The 16,609-nt window shown below is 39.9% G+C and overlaps 2 protein-coding genes across 2 annotated transcripts; one reads left to right on the top strand and one right to left on the bottom strand.

The window, feature by feature from the left end:
* The first annotated feature begins 815 nt into the window (after positions 1–815).
* LOC139629778 (homeobox protein Mohawk-like) lies at positions 816–8,956 on the top strand. Its single transcript, XM_071492616.1, has 6 exons — positions 816–2,501; positions 2,860–3,019; positions 3,102–3,255; positions 3,414–3,752; positions 8,185–8,218; positions 8,515–8,956. Exons 1-6 carry the CDS (start codon positions 2,272–2,274, stop codon positions 8,852–8,854), a joined length of 1,257 nt encoding a protein of 418 aa, XP_071348717.1. The 5' UTR covers positions 816–2,271; the 3' UTR covers positions 8,855–8,956.
* A 2,101-nt stretch (positions 8,957–11,057) lies between these two features.
* On the bottom strand, positions 11,058–15,920 carry LOC139629276 (ras-related protein Rab-18-B). The gene is made up of 7 exons (XM_071491813.1): positions 15,728–15,920; positions 15,280–15,335; positions 15,087–15,148; positions 14,176–14,248; positions 13,806–13,924; positions 13,431–13,497; positions 11,058–12,703 (listed from the first exon to the last, which is right to left on the bottom strand). The coding sequence occupies exons 1-7, from the start codon at positions 15,793–15,795 to the stop codon at positions 12,531–12,533; spliced, it is 618 nt and encodes a 205-aa protein (XP_071347914.1). The 5' UTR covers positions 15,796–15,920; the 3' UTR covers positions 11,058–12,530.
* Between the last annotated feature and the right edge of the window lie 689 nt (positions 15,921–16,609).

Genomic DNA, 16,609 nt, shown 5'->3' with positions numbered 1-16,609 from the left:
ACTCCTGTGACAAATTGCTTTAGGCTAATTGCTAAATGCTTACATATGTTCACCAGTTAGTCACTAACTTTGCCAGTTTTCTCTTTGGTGCTGGGTAGGTAGCATACACTAGGTTCAGCGTTACTTTTTTTTTTTTAACTAAATACAGCTCCCAGCTGTGGTAGACATTAGTTTGATGGGAGCAGTGGCTGCACTTCCAGTAACCTACTTAGTGCACAATTTGAAACTGCAAAGAAACAAACGAGTAATGGAAACGTGAATTTCGAAAAATATATAAAATCCAATGCTTGAATTGTCGTTGGTGAAGATCAAATGAGTTGGAAAATAAAAATATAACTTAACCAGAGCTCGTCCACAGATAAATAAATTATCGGACATCTTGCTAACGTTAGCTTCTAGTTCAGACAGACTGATGGTTATGTGTTGTCGAGCAAGAGAAAACTGTTCTGAGATGCAAAATAATGGAATTTTAATCATGTGAAAATAATTTATCATTTGACAGCCCTAGAAAATATAGATTAGGGCAGCTTTAAATCAATCTTGGGCATTATGCTGTAAATATCACCTTTGGCCACAGTCATATCTGCTGAATTAGAATTACTAAATTGCAATTAATGCAATGCCTAAATTTGGCTTTAGTTACTTTTTTAGTCACGTTAATACACCTTGCTAGGTGTTTGGCCTTTTGGATAAGTCTGGAGTTTGTGAACCTGCAAGACACACACACACACACACACACACACACACACACACACACACACACACACACACACACACACACACACAAGTGCCAAACTATCCAAACAAAAACAGATATATCTCCTTTCAGTGCGTTTTTTCAAGGTCTCCTGGCTGCCCACTGTAGGTGTGTTCCCAGCTAATATCAACAGTTGAGTCGGTGAACACATCACAGAGGGACAGGAGTAAATGGTGCATGATAGCATGTAGCATTCTCCGACCGCTGCTGAGGAATGTGAGCGAGGAATTTACTGCACCTAACGGGGATGCTTCTGGTCCATGTGTTTTTCAGCTTTGAAACCATTGAAACTGAGCCTCCCCTCTGATACTGCTGAATTATGAACAGGGATGAGAGTTATGAAGTCCTCCAATATGTTTAATGATTGAACAAGTGCTGCTTGGATTTTAGCCATGGCCGTCAAAAGTTTAAAGTGTGGGTAGGAAAAGCACATTTTATCACAAATGGTTGCTTAAAGATTATTAAGTTATGATTGTGCACGGCAAAGTCATTATTGTATTTGCAAACAGTCTTACATAAGAGTGTTTCGATGTCAAGAGGAGAAACGTAGGAGGATGACAGCTGAAGTTGAACCACTGAGTCTTTGAGTACCAGGCTCGGTGCCAACATGTCATATAGTTACACTAATGACAACGCTGAGCTTCTGTCAAACTCAATTTTCATAATTGTTCTCAGTCCCTGTTAGATGAGCGTTTTTGCTGGATTACCCCTGTTAACACTGCACACAGAGTAAAAGATGCACAATTCTGACACATAAATGCACACGCTGTCACACTCACAGACCCAAAGATCTGTGAATTACACATGCAAGACTGGCCGAGGATTATGTGGGCAAAGATCAGTTTTATTTTCCACTGATTGTGTTGTCCTGAGCCAATGAGCCAATTTGTATTCAGCAGGACTCACTGCCTGACACGAGGCACAGCTTGGTGGTTTTTTGCTGGTTATTAGCAAGCGTGTAATTACACCCATACATTTCCAGAATCCCCTGGTAAAACATGCATTATTATTTGCTGACACGATTTTTGGTAAAACCACAAGCTCCACGAGAATGATATGCCTCATGTAGGAAATATGAGAGCATGTCGAGCTGGTTAACACAGGCTGCAGTCACACCAGACAGAATCTCACTTGTAAATCTAATGACCGCGTTTGCTGATATTCTTACATGTGGAATATTTTTCATACTGTGAGGTGCTGCCACTGCTGCTGCTCTGCAAGCTTTTCCTCACAGAGCCCAAAGTGATTGGACGGCGGGAGAGCCAATAGGCAGCGGAGCAGCAGGTTATTTGAACTCTCCTCACACAGCTCAACTAAACCAGACAACATCCTCTGACTTTTCAAACATCATTCTCCCACAAGAGTCCGTCATCATCTCTCTTCTCGGTCACAGCCCCCGAAGGCACAGAAAGAAGCACAAGGGACACCGTTTAACCTTTTTTTAAAATTACTTTTACATCAAGTGCATCAAGGATGGGAACCTACTGCTTCTATTTACATCTGGAGGTCTACTGATGCACCTGTTGACTGAGGAAAATTCCGCGTGTTTGAGAATGAACAAAGTTGCTGTGATGAAGTCTGATAATCTGCTTCATTTGGAGGACACCAGGAGAGCAGAGGAGAGGAGCAGGTTGAGCTGTGTAGACTTACCTCAGACCAGTTTAACAGACGGACAGAACACAGACCTGCTGCAATGCCAGGACACCACTGAAAACAGCTCTACTATCAAGTACAGGAGATATGGGTACGACCATATTTGTCAGTATTAGAAATATACCAGTACAGTAAAAACAGGTGGTCCTACTGTATTTTGTGTTGCAGTTATACTTAAAATGCACTATAAAGATAAAGGTAATTTACTAGCTTGCCATTATGACTTGCTTAAATGTTGTTTGTACTCTGCCTTAACTAACATAGTTGAACATAATCTTAAAATATTTACTATAGTAATTAGATGGCATGATATTACATAACCAGAAAATGTCTGATTACAGGAAGAGATAGCAAGTGCCATTTTATTTTATGCATCAGCTCCATAGTCTAAAAAGAGGGGGTTGTAGGTGGATCTAGTGAATCTATTAGGTGATTCCTGACTCCTCCAGGTCTCGTCTGGGTGGGGTCAAAGTTCGCCACAAGAGACAGGTGCTGCAGGACATGGCCCGACCCCTGAAACATTGGCTGTACAAACACCGAGACAACCCTTACCCCACCAAGACTGAGAAGGTCCTGCTGGCTCTGGGCTCACACATGACACTAGTACAGGTGAGAGGAGCTCGCGCCTTCAGGGATGTGTCCATGTTGTATTTTGTGAGCCAGTGTCCTGTAACAAGGTGCATCTGTGCAGGTTTCCAACTGGTTTGCAAATGCCCGGCGGAGGCTGAAGAACACAGTGAGACAGCCGGACCTGAGCTGGGCCCTGAGGATCAAACTTTATAATAAATATATCCAGGGAAACGCTGAAAGATTGAGTGTATGCAGTGATGACACCGACTCAGATGGTGAGGGTTATTTTGCTTCTTTTCTTTTCCTTAGACAAGATGTTTACCTAAATCTTGGCCCTCTGAAACAGCAGTATCTATCACAGTTTGTAACATCTTACATATCCATACGCATCATTCATGTTTGAAATAAGTTGTGTTTTGTTTCCTTGATGCAGATGAGGACTGTCCCTTACAAACTCCTGTCAGCCAGTCAAACTTTGGCAGGTCATCTTCCCACAAGAGTGTGCTTGAGAAGCAGGCCAGTGTCCTCGCCGTGGCTGACTCCGCCAACAGTGATGACAGCACGTCACCTCCATCCAAATACAAGAGCAGTTTACTGAATCGGTATCTGAATGACACTCTGCGGCACATGATGGCAGCAAAGGCTGATGGCGTCACGTCATCCCGCAAGAGGAGGAGTCACTCTGAGTCGTTCAGCTCCAACGAGTGTGATCGAGATGTTGTCTCTCCAGCGTCGTCCTACGAAACAGAGACCAACTTTGTGTACCACATGGGTGAGAGATAACAGCTTGAACTCTGTAGTGGAAAACAGTTTAACAGAAAATATGAACTCACAGTGTCAAAATATAACAACCTGAACACTTGTGTAACATCATATTATGACAACCCAGAATTGTGAGTAACATCATGATAAGTTAAGCAATCAAACACAACACAGAGGGTAAATTAGGAGGAAAAGAAATGATAGTATCCCCTGTCCACAGAAATCATTAAAGCATCTTCCTTGTTAATTGTGGATTTATGTTGAATCTGAGGTAAAATGACAGTTTAACTACCCTGCGTCCCCGCAGTTCATTTTTAACACACCACAGTGTACAGTAAAATGAGAAGAGAACGAACAGAAACTTCCACATGGCTCCTCAGAGCTCCCTGACATTAATAAATCTCTGGCATTCCTCCCAAAGTCAGAAGCTCAGCAAGATTCGATTATAAAGTTACAGTGAAACTGGGATGGGGTTTGACACCTGGGTGCCCTTTCAGACCTATAGGGAGCCCAGCACACTGACAACCCTCAAATCCGTGAAGGTACAGGAGCCAAAGCCTCTACAAACATCCCTAATAAAGACTCATGCAGACGCTGAAATCCCTCATTTTAAAATTGGATGGAGCTCGTGCTGGCTGCCGCTGCACACCGCAAATATCATTTCCATATACTAGAATGTGCCATTTGTTCCGCCTCAGCTTCTTGCCATGGTGGAAATGTCCAGTCCAGTCTCAAGGACAATTACAGAATGTCTGAGACTTTATTCTTCCCAGGGTGAGAAGTGGAAACCTCAGCCAAAATGTAGAAATGGAGCGGCCTGTCATTAAAGCACTGAGGACGTCTCATAGAGTGACTGTCAGAGCTGCCACTCACCTGTGAGACACCGCAGAGCGAGATCACTTAGATCTGTTTGGCCTTCCGTCATGTTTTGAGGGTGTAGCTTTGTTTCCTTGACTCGTGTGCACTTTGCTTCTCCCAAGTGTCACTTTCCTGCTCAAAAGCAATCTAAATTTACATTACATTATAAGAGTTGTGAAAAGATTTCTGAAACCATTCCCGAACCATTCCTCATAGTTTCACTCTAAAATTAAGCAAGGCACTTAAAGTTTCTTTTTAACTAGTGTCCTGGCGAAAAAACAAAGCCTAGTCCAGGTCTAATGTCAGTTATTAAATGGATATTTTTCTAGTCCGTGACAAGGCTTAATTTGTATCCGCGTTTAACCTCAAATTGGTCCGCTGACAGTTCATTTGAATAAATGGAGGATCATTTCTAATCTAAACAAGGTAGTGTGCTCATAGGAACGGTGAAGCAGTGAAATGTTATACTTCATAAAGTATATTATTTTTCTTAAACTATTAAACAACTACAGTGTAATTTTACAAACTTTTAACTAATGTTTATACGAATTTAATAGTATTCTCACTCATTTTAAAGAGAGACACTTTGAGGGAGTGTTTGTTTGCTAAATATGAAGCTAGCACCAGCAGTCAGTTAGCATAGCATAAAGACTGAAAACAGGGCAAGTCTGGCTTTGTCCAAAGGTAACAGATCCACCAATCAGCATTTCTAAACCTTGCAAAGGAAAGTTGTGGTGTCTTTTTTACTTGTCTTTTAAACTGTAGCTTGATACACAAACTGGAATGTAAAAACTGTCTTTCAGACAGACTCTGGACAAGCTACGCTAGTTGTTCTACAGTATTTCCAGTCTTTGTGCTGAACTAACATCACAGTCTGCTGTGTTAGCTTCATATTTGTTTCTCATCTAATTCTCAACAAGAAAGAATACACTATTTCCAAACATGTTGAACTATTCCCTCAAACATTTCATTGCTCTTTTACTTCAAATTATATTTCTTTTGGAGTTTCCCATCATGCGCAGCACTGTTGAAATGTTTGCGCAAACGTGTAATTAATCCCTGCCGGTCGTGTTGAAGGTGTTTGCAGCCCTGTGCGGCTCCTCTGTGGAGGTGAAGTGGAAAGTTAACCTGCCAGATTCATTACAGGCACCAACACCATAAACACGTTTATACTCCGCCCGCGAGGCAGCAAGGCAGTCACTACACCTCAGTGATGGGCTCATAAGAGACGCCACCACATGGTGTATTACAAGGACACTTTAAAGATATCAGTCGGAAGTCCGATGGAAAATATAAGTTAGTGATGTTACTATTTACTGTACAGGAACACTATATAATATGGTACGCACATCAAGTTGAGTATTTCCCTTAAAAAGGCTAGAGAGCCATAAATGTGACTAGAATCGTGTTTTATTGGACACAGAGTGCTGAAAACATATCTGGACAAATGCCTCGCTGCATTTTCCACCCATTTTGTTTCAAATGAAAACATGCATGCTGAGAGGGGAGTCTCTTGTTCCCAAATAGATATCCGCATTGAGGAAATAAGGTGTTACATTATTTTTTCAGCGCTCAGTTGTTTTCCAGTGTGGATCCTAATGACACACCTCTGAGAATGACTGAAAGTCATCGACTTCGGGGCATGAGGGGATATAGACTCATTGTGGGAGACTTAAATCAGCTCATGAAGACATTATTTCAATATGAGTTGGATACATGAGACAGGATTTATTGTAGTAATAGGAACCTAAATCCCATAATATACACAAAATAACTTTTCATACGAATTCAAACTTAATGACTGTCTTGCTGAGAGTTCAACGAGAAGATTAATACCTCTTTCTGTCCATTGAGCTGGAGCCAGGAGACCATTAGCTTAGCGTAACAAAAAGACTGGTGGGGAACAGCTTGCCTGAAGGTAAAAATATCCATCTACCAGCACCTCTAAATCTCTCTAATTAATATGATATATCTTGTTTGCTTAGTCTGTACAAAATCCAAGGTATTAAAACAACCATTTGTGGTTTTACAGGGGGTTATGACCTTAAAATGACCAGAAGACTGCAATTTATTGTTTTTATACTTTGGTCTTTGCAAGAATTTTATATATATATATAATTCACTAAAAATATTAGTGACCTTTAGAGGTGCTGTTCGACCTTCAGAGAGACGGGCTAGCTGCTTCCCATTTCCAGTCTGTTTTGCTTCCCCTGAGCTAACCTGCTTCAACCTATAGCATCATGTTTGTTGTAAAAACATGAGATAATACATTTATTTCTCAAAATGTTCCTCATTTCCAGATTAATAAGATTGAAATTACAGTATACTGCATCACTGCGGCACAGTGTAATATCAAAAAAGCAGAGAGCAACTTCATTACCCCTTGAAAAAAGAAATTGTTAACTGATGCCTGCTGTAAAGTTGAAACTCACCAGAGGTAAAACTGTGCTTTTTCTTTGTAATAAATACAACAGAGGTACAGAAATACTTTCTTGGCAAAGTGTGTTATGGCTAAAGAGAGAAATGCTTAGGGACAGTCGGTAGCAAAAAAGCATAAAACAGCAAAATGATTTACTATCAACAAGTAGTTGCTTTTGGCTCCGGGCTGGCTGAAGAAATCAGAGACAGGGATGTTTTGGGCTGTTAGCATTGAAAGACTATGTTTCGCAGTGGGCCTCTAATTTCCCTGTCAATTGCTCTCTGAAGAAAAATTGGTTTTGACCAGCTTATCTGCTCCAAAGAAAAAAAGGCAATACTCCAGAAATGAAATGGAAAATATGCTCTACATATAATGCACACTTATGCACAGACCACAAACAGAAATTGTGCAAGCAATATAATATTACACCAAAGTCCTATTTATCTTGCTCCCAAAAGAGCCAGAGATACTGGAGTTTGATCTCGGGTTATTGTGAGGAATATTGACTTTTCTGAGCGTCTTCCACAGATGTAACAGGGCAAGTATTCTTTCATAGGACACCCCTTTGCTGCTGGTATTGATTAATTTCATGCGCAGGCTTTCATCAAAAAAGATAGAGAAGTGGAGGCGCAGTTTTGGAGAAGAAATGGCACATCATAGACTAACTTTTACAGGTGCTAGCTGATCTTTCAAGACTTCAAAACAGAGCGTGTGTCCTCACGACACAATAGAGATATCAGATTTTTTTTTCCCCTCACGAAAGCTCAAGAGAAACACCACATTGCATTTATTTTGGCCAGAGTAGCTGAGCTCCGGCAGACTAGTGCACTTCACTGAGTCAAACCTTTCTGGCACATCCAGAGGGACATACAGGAGAAGTGGTAACTGTATACACATATGTATTAATACTCAGTATATTTTGGATGCACAAACACACTTTAAACCCATGCATATGCACAGTCAACCATGAATACATAAGTAAATCCTCACACATATGCTGTAAATTAAAATCATTCACACATTAATATTATGTATCATTAACATACATTCATGTAGCCTAATCCAAACACGGATTGTCCAGTGAATATTCTGTTTGCAATTTTGCTGCTTTCAAGTAAACTGATTCATGGCATATTAATGTGAGTGTTTTCTTTTCTTTTTGCAGATACAGTGGACTATACTTCAACTAAATGTGAAAGGTAAGTGTAATTATTCACTGCTCAATCCACATTAAAATCAGCTTTCTGCACTTTTCAACTTGAAAAATAACACTACCCATAATCTCACTTGGCCGTTGTTCTTGAAAGTGAACCACAACCCCTAATTCATCTGTATTATTCTGGCTTTATAACAAGAGGAGATATCCAAGCAAATGGACAATATCTGCTCTGGATCTCAATAGCTGCTCTTCAGCTGATTTTTTTTTCAGGTTAGTTCGGGCAAGAGGTCAGATGGTATTCCACTTCATACAGGTGTTTATTTAATATATTAACAGGGACCAGCAGCAGGACAGAGGCCAGCAGAGACGAGACGACCAAGGCTGGAGAGAGATCCACGCTGCTGTGGCTTTGACCAATTTGGCCCAGGGGCAGAGCCACATGGGGGACCAGAGTGGCATTATGGTGCCGATCGCTACCACAGGGCAGAGCTGCACCCGAGAGCCCTTCTCCATAACGAGAACCACTTTCATAGACAGGATGTGTGTTACTGGACCGTCCTCTGCTCTAAGGCAGAGCTGCACCACAGGACCCACTCTCACCAGCCGCATCATCCAGAAGTCTTCTCATATCGCTGAGGTCCAGACTGTCAAAGTGGCCCTGGCAAACAGTGTGTAGGCATTAAATGTGAGTGCCTGATCTCAGCACATCGTTCCATATAGGAATACCAGACGCTTAAGTGCCTTGCAAAATATGTACAGCCCCTTTTATTTTGCTAATAAACTTAGGTAATAAATAATAAATAATAAACTTTTTCAACCATTTTTACATTGTAAAATAGAAAAACCAACCTAACACAGTTGATTTTTTTCAATTTTTTGCTATGTTCCTAATGTCCTCCTATTGCCCTCTGTTTGCAGTAAGTTATATTAACTTCAATGAGACTGGATTATCATCCAATGCTTAAATTTGACAGCAGCTGTTTGAATAAACCCAATGTGAAATCTTTTGACCAGTCGTTTGCTTTGAATCATTGCTTTGCAGTGGCTGAAGCTGCAGTTATGCTTTACCGAACTGTATTTAGTGGTAGTTTTCATGTGTGCAACTGTCGGTCTCGGTTTCATTGCATCCTTTCAAATTGCTTTTTAAAAGGTTGTAATATGGGCAGAAGGGTGGCATACCGAACCCAGCAGGAAGACAGTTTTCAGGCAGAGGGCTGAGGCTGAAATTCCTCCGATGAGCATCGATGCAGCTTGAGGAGGATTCACAGTGAAAGTTGGACGTGCGCTAACAAACACGTCAGTAAATCAGCAGGAGACATCAATGAAACACAATAGACAAGGCTGAAAACTCAGTGAACCTGTCACAGTTTGGTACAAAAAATAGTAGCCGTGTAGTGATGAACCCACAGAGAATCATCACTCAGTTCTGTAATTCCCCTCATTTTTGCTGCACAAGTTTTTTTCATTTCATTGTTTTAGTTTTCAAACAGGCAGCTGTAACCATTTTCAGTGAGAAAACCCTAACAGCCAACTGTATATTAACTTTCCAGTGCCAAACAGCCGGCAGGTAGGCCTAGCAACAAGATGTTGAACAGGAAGCATTCAGCTGCAGCTAGATATTTTTCTCAGGATTTAGCTGGTGGAGAACAAAAACAAAGTTAAAGGACAGTTAATATTGGACACAATCCAACTGAATGCTAATGTTGCTCTGCGTCTGCTGAACGAGTAAATAGGCAGCTGTTTCGAACAAGTTTCACATAGCAACGTAAAGGGTCATTTTACAGCATGTTTCCGCTGCCCCAAGAGGCCAAACACAGTTATTTCAAGTTTACAATGGCTACAATAAATATTTTTATACTATCAATTGATCACACGACTGCTTGTATGTGACAGGGGTCAAGTGAAGTGGTGAACTGATAAAAATCACCTTACCCTGCTTTTACCTTTAGCTCTACATGCAGTAGCTTTATAAAGTCTAGTTTCTCTTTATTTGTTCTCTCACCCCTCAGCCTCATTTTCAGCCGCAGCAGGGGGGCTGTCTGAAAACCCATTGGACACTACCAGGCACCAAACAGCAGACAGTTAGCATGACAGTTAGCTGAAGAGACAGATATTTCCCTCAGGATTTAGCTCAGTGCAGACCAAAAACAGAACTGCTACTGGACTCTCATTTGTCAGATTGTGAGAATAAAGCTACAAATAAATGCTTAAGGCGCGGTGTCTGCTGGATGTGTAAATATGCAACTTTAAAGATTAATGCCTTAGTGTGATTAATACCTTAGTGTTACAGTTTGTTTCTGGGCTTATTAAAAGAACCTGATTTCTGTCTCTTTGAGGAACAAAATCTTTTTTCTTTCCTTGAACAGCAAACATAACGGTGATGAGTGACACACCTAACTGTTTTGTTTTTCATACGAAATCGTTACTTTCATGCCAAATAAGCTCTCAGGAATGTTCTGACCTCAATATGGGGTCAACTGCCAAAAACTTCAAATACTGGGAACGTAGAGGACACGCTGAGCCTCAGAAGACCGTCTGGTACTCGCCGTCTGTAGAGAGATTTGTGGGGAGCGTCCTGTTCTGTCTAGGCACATCCTGACACCAAACATAAGCTTGTAATCACACATTGCCCTCTGGGACTATTTTACAAAACATGTTTAACAGGATTTTTCCACTTGTGTCCTGGTTTCGGTCTGTTTTTTGACATTTTGTGCAAAGAATGTTTTCAGTCTTGCATGTATGACAGGGTAGCCATCAATTAAGTATGGAAAGAGCACCTCACTCCTGTTTCCACTTTAAACCTGCTTTTGATTAGGTGGGCTTTTACATAACTGGGAAACTAAATGGCAGCTCTCAAATGGCAATTAAAAAATAGTTAGTCTTGAGTGACGGCCTCTCGGGCCTGTCATTTATTTCACTTTGAAACGATACAAACGTGACTTGACCATAACTCTAGCAAGTGTCATTCAATGTTAAGGCAGATATCAGTTCAACATTTGCTATATATGATTCAAACAGATGCACAGCAAAAGCCACAGGGAAAACTACAGGGCTAAAAGCAGGGTCAAGGGTCAATCAAACATAATTTTAAACAAGAAAATAGAATTCAAACAAATAGAAACAATACATCAAATATACACGGAAGATAGGAAGGATCAAAGGAATGCTCTCATACTATAATGAGTGAGAAATGCCTTCAATTAATTAATGGTAAATTATATGGACCACAACAACACAAAAAACTGCAAAATAAATGTGGAAAACAAGCTCAAAGGACCAGTTTGAGAAAAAAAGCATACAGGCAAAGTAACAGTGAGCTCAAGTGAATAAAGGAGCATATTTTATTGCAAGAGCTCTACTGCAATACTGTAAACCTCACACTTGTAGCTCTGGGAGTTATGGTCCAGATCAGCCATGCAAAGACAAAGACAGGTTTGATTACAGAAAATCCTATAGGACAAAGATGATTACTTGTTTTGCATATTTCCATGGTGAGAGGAAAGAAAACATGTCAGTTCATTTTTCAGGATATATATATATTATTAAGCAAAGAGGAATAATTATTGGGTCTACGTGTAAAAAAAAAAAGAAGAGGTGTTAGCAGCTGGGGTCTGTTGTGAGATGTCTTCTTTGGGAGCATTCACAGTCTTCTGGTGCATGAGACGTTAAATGGAGGCCAGAAAACGCCACATAACAAGTCTCTTCTACCACTATTCTCAATCAAAGTGATGTGGTATGCATTTAATAAAGCTTGCAAATATATTGTATGTGAATTGTAGAACATTTTGTACTTTAACTTTGCAGCTACACAGAAGTCGACGTTTACAGGCAAGCAGGACAAGCGTTTTCCTGGAAGCAAACAATGAAGAGACTTCCATATTGATTATAAGTAATCATTTTGAATACAATTTGACAAGCTATGTACTGTAACCTACAAATTGGTTCATGTTATAGGCACTACACTATTAACCTGATGCCTTAATGTACAACAGAATCACTGTTGCCAATAAGATAAATTCAAACCAGACATGTACATGTATGACATATGTACACTTGGCATGGTGAAGTTAATTTAAAATACTATACTTCTTTAGACAAGAGGCTATTCTTGCATGATCCTTTCATTAAGGTTTGAAACGGAAAGTACTGACATGTGACAGATGATGTATGAAAAGGAAGTGTGCAAACAGCAAAGTCCATTTGACCAACAGAACTATTCCAACAATAAACTTTTTTTTTTTTTAAGTGCTCATCCACTTCCACCTCTCTCTCTCCTTCTCTATCTCTCTTTCACTCTGGTTCTGGTCCGTAGTCATTCCTATCAGGTTTGTGCTTTTTCTATTTGATCAGTTTCAGGGTATGGAACAGTATCCTCCACATGCCCTGCCACTGGCCTGCTCCTGGTCCCCCAGACGGACCTTCTGGCCCTGGCCTTCACTCTCCCAAAGCCCTGGAGTCTGGAGGATCTTCTCCACAAGCTCCTCAAAGGCACACTGGACGCCATCTTTGGTCTTTGCACTGGCCTCTGTACAAAGGAAAGAGGGACACCAAGATTTATGGGATCAGTAAAAACCGAGCAGAGCACTTTCCGAAATGTTACCAAAAAGAAAATCAGCAGTTAAAAGCTGACGGTACACGTCAGCTTTTAAAACCAAAACAGAGCTAAACATTATTTTAAAACGGCGCAACACGGATGAAAATGATTTTAAAAATATCCATGTGTTGATAAAAATATGAAGTATGAAATGACTTCATTTAAGAATCAGAAGGCATGCAGTGGGATAAAGACATCGTGACAGCGGATTAAATCCATGACATCTTCTTGCCCAACCCTTCTCAAAACCCCTTAATTTAGCCGTTCTAAAATGGAAACTCCACAGAAATGTTAACCTAATTTCCCAGAGAGGGGCAGATTGGAGATGAGAATCAGGAACACGTGTAGACATGGATTCGATAAAGGAAAGCCGGAAAGATTTTAATCATAATGCAGTTCTTCTGCAGTGGCTGCATCTTTCAGTGCAATGCTGACAGAGACTCAAAAATCCCAATGCAGTATAAACAGCGTATCAAACCCAAACTAAACACACGACTTTCTTAGTGATGTCTTGACTTGTTCCAACTATGCAATTACAGTTCTGACTTTTAAGTACAGTATGGTAAGTTTTAATATCTTTGACTTAAATTTTATGGTTCTATTAGTTTAAATGACCATGTCTAACTATGTTTGATTTTACTCTATAATGTGTACTTACCAATAAAAAGCATTGAGTGTTTCCTAGCGAATTTCAAGCCTTCGTTTCTGTCCACCTCATGGTCATCCTGAAAACCAAACAGACATCCTATTTAATTTTCTCTATGTGGAACACACACAGTAAAGTGTTAAAACATCATGTAGTACGCAGGTGATGGAAAACGCAAACCAGCATCCACAGCTGGTGAGCACAATTACAATTTTGAATATTTTTTGAGCTGTATAGTTTTTTCATTAATATGTAAAATGTAAAATACAGTATTTATGAAGCCATAGTTAAAATTAAAGAGATGTTTCAGTCTTACACTGCATATGCTGTATATTAATACCAGTAATCTGATATCTGTGAAGGAGATGGGCTAATGGAGTTACTCACCTTATCAATTTTGTTGCCGACCAGCATTTTCACAATGTCGTTGCGTGTAGTGTAGGTTTCTAATTCGTTGAGCCAATTTTCGAGTTTTGTAAAAGTGTCACGCTTTGTGACATCATATACTGTCAAAAAGGCAGAGAGAGGGAGTTAGAGAGAATCAGTATAATGATAGTGTAATAATATCTTTGAAGAAATCTGACAGCTGTTAATTTGGCAGATGTTGTTTGGGTATTTAGCTTGTATCCGTTTCTAGGTCACCAAAATTACAAGCAACCAATAAACGAGGAGTGACTGACAGCGTTCCTGTGATGTTAGAGAGATAAGTAGGAATTGTGGGAAAAACTGTGCAGCTTTTTAAGTATAAATAGTTTACCAAGTATGACTCCTTGTGCACCGCGGTAATAGCTGGGCGTCAGGGTGCGAAACCTTTCCTGTCCAGCTGTGTCCTGCATATGTGAAGACAGCAAAAGATTCCATGACAGCAAACTTTTAAGATCAACAGGTACAGCAGCCAAGTCCCAGCGTCCACACTCACAGACTGTGACTTTAACATGTGTTCCCTATAAGTCTACAAGGTCTCAGGACTCTCCCACTGTGAACTGGCCATTGCGCGGGGACTCCTTAGAGACGTTTGGGGCTCTCAAACCGTTTGCTTGCAGGAACTATCCGCAATTCATATTGTTCTAATGTTAAAAACAGGGATGACCACGGAAGTCCTTCAAAAAAACAGACGGCTGAAGGAGCAGAGAAAATCTAATTTACATATAGTTTTTTCTATAAGGATGTAATTGTATTGATTTGCTTTCAAAAAATTAGACTGAACAACATTACTAACAATAAGTAAACTCTGTTGTGTTAAACTACATTGTAATTTCAGCATTATACACGTAACATATGACTTCACTGAATGGTGTGTGATGCCTACTTAAAGCATTTTGAGCCCTTGCACCATCCAACTATCCAACTCTGTCTCTTTCTCTCTCTCACACACACACACACACACACACACACACACACACACACACACACACACACAAACACACACACACACACACACACACAAAATGTTTAGGGCTCAGGTTGTGGCCTTGATTTGTATGGAGTGTTTTCACTGGATTTTGAGAGCTGCCACTGTGTGCCTTATGACAGGATGTTTAAACTGTCTCTCAGTTTTTTGCTGTGATTTCGGCTGAGCAATGTCGCCATCTTGTGGAAAAATTCTGTACTTCACCATGTTTTTCCTGGCAAAAACTGTAGACAATGGCATAAAGACTTCTGTCTTACCCATATGGCGAGCTTTGCTTTGTTCCCATCTATTGCGAGTGTTTTTACTTTGAAGTCCACACCTGATCAGACATGACGGGGAAGAAAGAGAAAGGAGACTTTAAATGACCAATCTTAAATTATCTATAGTTTCCATAAGTCTATGTACAGTAAATGTGAGCTGTATGCACGTAAGTGTATGTGTTATAATAACCTATTGTGGCTGACTGCTCTGGATCGAAAGTGTCGTCTGTGAACCTCAGGAGGAGACTGTTGGAGGAAATAAAGATAACATGGAAATGAGCAGGGCATACAGTATAACAGGCTTTTGTGAGTTGCTCTTAGTCAGCTCACAATCAGCCATGTCCTCTGTCAGCTTCGTGAATGTCTCAGGATAACAACAACAACTATGCAGTTATGATGTTGACCATGACTGTAGATGAACGGCTTCAAAAATACCCGCACACCGTGTATGTCACGTTGGAGTTATTAAGACAGCCCGATTTCAGATTGATGTGGGAGAAACAGGCAGAAAAAGGGCAGAAACAGTACCAGCTAGCTGTAGCAACAGCTGCTACGCGGCGAGGACTTAAACTTGCACAAGAAGAATGTCAACATTCACAACAGGCTAGCTAGCAAGCTCGCAACAAACAGCGACAAACCTGGATTTCCCGACTCCACTTTCACCAATTATTAACAGTTTCAGAGTCGTCAACACGTCTTCGTCCATGTTCCTGTGGGTGGTACTTTGACTTCAACTCGGCGACGATTTAAACTTTAATTTCTACTTGTTTTTAGGGAGTCAGACAGCTAGCCGCTCCGATGACAGCCTGCTCTATGCGCAACTTCCGGCTAACCTGCGACGCGTGATGTCACCGAGGTCCAAGAGACTTCCAATAAAATAAAATAAAATAAAATAAAACAAAACAAAATAAAATAAAATAAAATAAAATAAAATAAAATAAAATAAAATAAAATAAAATAAAATAAAATAAAATATTAGGCTACACTTGTATACTTGGTTTTGTACAGTAATATTTTTAATAAAAGTTTGTTCGAATGGAATATATTGTTAAATATCCAAAGCAATAGTCTACACAGAATGGAAAATGTGATAATAAAAAAAAATATATATATATGAGAATATATTAAATAATAAATACATCATGTATGTACAATTATGTATTATTAATACACCATGCAAAATGTGTGTGTTCTTAATGTATTGTGGTCTAAAAGTTTTCTGTTAAAAGAGAAAGCTGTTTTGTGATGAAAATCATCTTTTAAAGAACACTGGATACAATGTCTAATAAACTGAGGTCGCTTCAAGTCTTTCTAGTCTGTTGAAATGAAGATACAGCTACTACTCAGAAATATGTTATATTCTTACTGATGAGTGTTACAGGCCACCCTACTAAGGGTATATACTGTATGTTACATATCTATTATATATTTGTAATTAAGAAATGAAGATAAAGGTGACAGTGATATTTGGGAAAACTGACACAACAGTCTGACAACAGACTGACACTGGATTTGACACT

This window comes from Trachinotus anak, unplaced genomic scaffold (assembly GCF_046630095.1).
Source record: "Trachinotus anak isolate AG129_WGS33_773 ecotype Australia unplaced genomic scaffold, CSIRO_AGI_Tana_v1 ptg000012l, whole genome shotgun sequence".
In the NCBI taxonomy this organism is placed as follows: domain Eukaryota; kingdom Metazoa; phylum Chordata; class Actinopteri; order Carangiformes; family Carangidae; genus Trachinotus; species Trachinotus anak.
The sequence above is the reverse complement of the archived record's forward strand: the minus strand, read 5'-3'. Positions and strand labels throughout refer to the sequence as shown.

What these genes read in the sequence shown, in the direction of transcription:
- LOC139629778 (XM_071492616.1), top strand. Translation starts at nt 2,272, where the DNA reads ATGCACCTGTTGACTGAGGAAAATTCCGCGTGTTTGAGAATGAACAAA. An exon ending in CACACATGACACTAGTACAG is followed by an intron (nt 3,020 to 3,101) that starts GTGAGAGGAGCT and finishes GCATCTGTGCAG; the next exon opens with GTTTCCAACTGGTTTGCAAA. An exon ending in CAACTTTGTGTACCACATGG is followed by an intron (nt 3,753 to 8,184) that starts GTGAGAGATAAC and finishes TTCTTTTTGCAG; the next exon opens with ATACAGTGGACTATACTTCA.
- LOC139629276 (XM_071491813.1), bottom strand. Translation starts at nt 15,795, where the DNA reads ATGGACGAAGACGTGTTGACGACTCTGAAACTGTTAATAATTGGTGAA. An exon ending in AAGCAAAGCTCGCCATATGG is followed by an intron (nt 14,249 to 15,086) that starts GTAAGACAGAAG and finishes TCACATATGCAG; the next exon opens with GACACAGCTGGACAGGAAAG. An exon ending in ACACTCAATGCTTTTTATTG is followed by an intron (nt 12,704 to 13,430) that starts GTAAGTACACAT and finishes TCCTTTGTACAG; the next exon opens with AGGCCAGTGCAAAGACCAAA.